General features: G+C 51.0%; 1 protein-coding gene across 1 annotated transcript; it reads left to right on the plus strand.

The window, feature by feature from the left end:
* The first annotated feature begins 159 nt into the window (after nucleotides 1–159).
* On the plus strand, nucleotides 160–3424 carry LOC111532009 (mediator of RNA polymerase II transcription subunit 12-like). Its single transcript, XM_023199272.3, has 7 exons — nucleotides 160–409; nucleotides 861–994; nucleotides 1161–1322; nucleotides 1641–1752; nucleotides 1919–2008; nucleotides 2839–2948; nucleotides 3195–3424. Exons 1-7 carry the CDS (start codon nucleotides 302–304, stop codon nucleotides 3406–3408), a joined length of 930 nt encoding a protein of 309 aa, XP_023055040.1. The 5' UTR covers nucleotides 160–301; the 3' UTR covers nucleotides 3409–3424.
* The last annotated feature ends 105 nt before the right edge of the window (nucleotides 3425–3529 follow it).

Consider the following 3529-nt stretch of genomic DNA (forward strand, 5'->3'; position numbering starts at 1 on the left):
TCTGCCTCCCAAGGTCAAGTGATTCTCCTGCCTCAGCCTCCTGAGTAACTGGGATTACAGGCGCCCACCACCACGCCCGGCTAATTTTTGTATTTTTAGTAGAGACGGAGTTTTGCCATGTTGGCCAGGCTGATCTCGGACTCCTAACCTCAGGTGATCCGCCTGCCTCAGCCTCCCTAAATGTAGTCTTTCTTAAAGATGGGGACATAGAGGTCCCTTTCAGACCTCCAGGAGTCTGTGATTCAATGTTGCAGGAGAACAGGAATTGGCCTCAGATTGGTGGGTAGCTGGGGGTAACACGATGATGACTAGCCTGGGTGTGGGGCCTCTATCACAGAACTTGGACCAGTGGACCATGCGCCAGTCTTCCTTGGAGTTGCAGCTCATGATCAAGCAGACCCCTAACAATGTGAGTAGTGCCTGGACCCTCCCTTTCCTGTATTCACGTTCAGCTCCATGTGTCAGGGAGGCGGTCCACCACAGAAGAACCTAGATCCTACCCTTGGGCTCTTGAGCTGAGAGATAAGAGGGGATGGGAAAATGGTGAACAAGTGGAGCTGCTGATAAGGGAAATGGGTTGAGAGTGTTGGAGCTCTGAGCTGTGGGGAAGTTTGGTGGTGGTGGTGGAGCCTGTTTATCTGGCCATAGATGTAAGGAGGTATGTAAAGGAGAAGACAATGAGGAATTGGAGAAATACGGAGGTACTAGAGGACATGATTCCCAAAAGAGTTGGGTTCCTATCTCCCCATCAACCTCCGCCAGTGCTGTCCTTCTCCCTCATCTCCCATCTCTCCTACCATCTGCTTTCCTTCACCCTTAGCTACCTATTTTAGCACTTCTGTGCCTTTCATCCTCCCTAGGAGATGAACTCCCTCTTGGAGAACATTGCCAAGGCCACAATCGAGGTTTTCCAACAGTCAGCAGAGACAGGGTCATCTTCTGGAAGTACTGCAAGCAACATGCCCAGCAGCAGCAAGACCAAGCCTGTGCTCAGGTCGGATAGAAACATGTCAGGACCCATCCCCTTAGGAATTTCTCTGCTGGTAGCATGAGCGATGTCAGATGCGTGGAGATGCCAGCATGTCCATCAGGGAAAGGAGAGGATGGATTGTTCCAACCTTGCCTGGCTTCCCTGTGACCTTGTGTCCTCTGTTCTCCAGCTCTCTAGAGCGCTCTGGTGTATGGCTGGTGGCCCCCCTCATTGCTAAACTGCCCACCTCAGTCCAGGGACATGTGTTAAAGGCTGCTGGGGAGGAATTGGAGAAGGGTCAGCACCTGGGTTCTTCTTCACGCAAAGAACGTGATCGACAAAAGCAGAAGAGGTAAAGGGGCTTAGGAAGTGGACCAAGATTGAGGGGTAGAAAGGAGAAGAGGCAGGCCTGGGGAAGAATAAAATTGGGGCTAAGGAGAAGCATCATAGGAAAGTGGAAAATCAGAGGATAAGAGTGGGCATGGCTGAGCAAGAGTCTAGGTCTTAAGAGCGTAGAGTCTGGAGAATGAGGTTGGAAGTGGACTCCCAACCCACAGTCTCCCTTTTCTCCTCTCCTCCTCTCTTCCTTTCCTCCTCTCCTCTCCTCTCCTCTCCTCTCCTGTTCCCTCCCCTCCCCTCCCCTGTCATCTCTTCTTTCTCTTGTCTCTAGCATGTCCCTGTTGAGCCAGCAGCCCTTCTTATCACTGGTGCTAACATGTCTGAAAGGGCAGGATGAACAACGCGAGGGACTCCTTACCTCCCTCTACAGCCAGGTGCACCAGGTACAGATCTCTGGGCCATGGAGGTGGGCAGGAGGGCGGGGAAGGATGCACCTAAGGGGTTACTCTGTACTTGGAAACTTCGGTACTTTCTGATAAACATATTGGCTACTGTGAGATGGAAACACGAAGATCCCTGAACTGCATATTTTATTTGTTTCTATTCTAGATTGTGAATAATTGGCGAGATGACCAGTACTTAGATGATTGCAAACCAAAGCAGCTTATGCATGAGGCACTCAAACTGCGGCTCAACCTGGTGAGAAGGCCAGCTGGGGAGAAGAAGGAAGACGGTAGGGCTGAAAATGCTCAGATTGGGAGAATGGGGGTAAGGATAGAGGCCCCAGGTTATTCTGAGTCTTGAGGTTGTTGTTGTTGTGTTTTTTTTTTTTTTTTTGGAGTCGGAGTCTCGCTCTGTCACCCAAGCTGGAGTGCAGTGGCGCCATCTCAGCTCACTGCAACCTCCACCTCCCGAGTTCAAGTGATTCTCAAGCCTCAACTTCCTGAGTAGCTGGGATTACAGGCGTGTGCCACCACACCTGGCTAATTTTTGTATTTTTCATGCAGATGGGGTTTCACCATGCTGGCCAGGCTGGTCTTGAACTCCTGACCTCAAATGATCCGTCCGTCTTGGCCTCCCAAAGTGCTGAGATTATAGGCATGAGCCACCGTGCCCGGCCTGAGTCTTGAAGTATTAACCCTGTTCTCTGAAAGGATGCAGGGACTGAAAGTGGTTAAGGGGGCCGTATCACTGTGGTCATGGTCCAATAGATTATGTACCCTGGATCCTTGCAGGGACTCTGCCTCAGTATTCTAGATTCTGACTGGGCCCTAGAGGTACTGGAAACCCATTGTGGAATGTTGAATGGAATCCTGGAAATCATTCAGTCCAACTCCCATCACTTTCTAAGTATGGAAACAGAGGTCCAGAGATGTCAAGAATTTCCTCATTGTCTTGAGATCATGTAGCAAATCATAGGTTCAACTCAAGCATGAACTCAGGCGTCCCAACTCAGATTTGAACTAAGCTTTCCTTAAACTCTGGCCTTGTCCCTGAGCCATCTGACTGACTTGTTGTGGCCCTGGCAGGTTGGGGGCATGTTTGACACAGTGCAGCGCAGCACCCAGCAGACCACGGAGTGGGCCATGCTCCTCCTGGAGATCATCATCAGCGGCACTGTCGACATGCAGTCCAACAAGTAAAGCATCCCCACCTGCTCCCTGCAGTTTCATACCCAAGAGGTTCCCCCTACTCCCACGTCAGTTGCACCCACTGAGATTGGTGTGGCTGTTACTGTGGACTCCGTGGCCCTGGGCTCCCCATATGGTTTTGGTGCCCTCGGGATGACATATTAAGCACCTCTCCCTGTTTGTGTCCTCTGCTGAGGCCTTTTTCTATCTTCACCTGTTTCTTCTCTGGTTTTCTCTCTGGCTTCCTGTCTCAGTGAGCTCTTCACTACTGTGTTGGACATGCTGAGCGTGCTCATCAATGGGACATTGGCTGCAGACATGTCTAGCATCTCCCAAGGTAGCATGGAGGAAAACAAGCGTGCATACATGAACCTGGCAAAGAAGCTACAGGTGAGCAGAGGAGGCAGGGACAAGGTTTGCGGGTACCGGAATCTGCTGTCCAGCCTCAGGAACTTGCTTCTGGCTTGAGCCCTCTACCTTTCCTTCTCACGTCTATCTTTTCTTTGTTACTCATGCCATGAGCATTTACTGAGTGGGGGTCTTCTCTGTGCCAAGTTCTGTGCTGTCCCCTGAGACTTCCCATCCCTGT

Source organism: Piliocolobus tephrosceles, unplaced genomic scaffold (genome assembly GCF_002776525.5).
Source record: "Piliocolobus tephrosceles isolate RC106 unplaced genomic scaffold, ASM277652v3 unscaffolded_3123, whole genome shotgun sequence".
Lineage (NCBI taxonomy): Eukaryota > Metazoa > Chordata > Mammalia > Primates > Cercopithecidae > Piliocolobus > Piliocolobus tephrosceles.

Excerpts from the sequence above, each read along its gene's own strand:
- LOC111532009 (XM_023199272.3), top strand. The coding sequence starts at position 302 with ATGATGACTAGCCTGGGTGTGGGGCCTCTATCACAGAACTTGGACCAG. Across the intron at positions 410-860 it reads TCAAGCAGACCCCTAACAAT|GAGATGAACTCCCTCTTGGA; the intron begins GTGAGTAGTGCC and ends CATCCTCCCTAG. Across the intron at positions 2,009-2,838 it reads TCAAACTGCGGCTCAACCTG|GTTGGGGGCATGTTTGACAC; the intron begins GTGAGAAGGCCA and ends TGGCCCTGGCAG.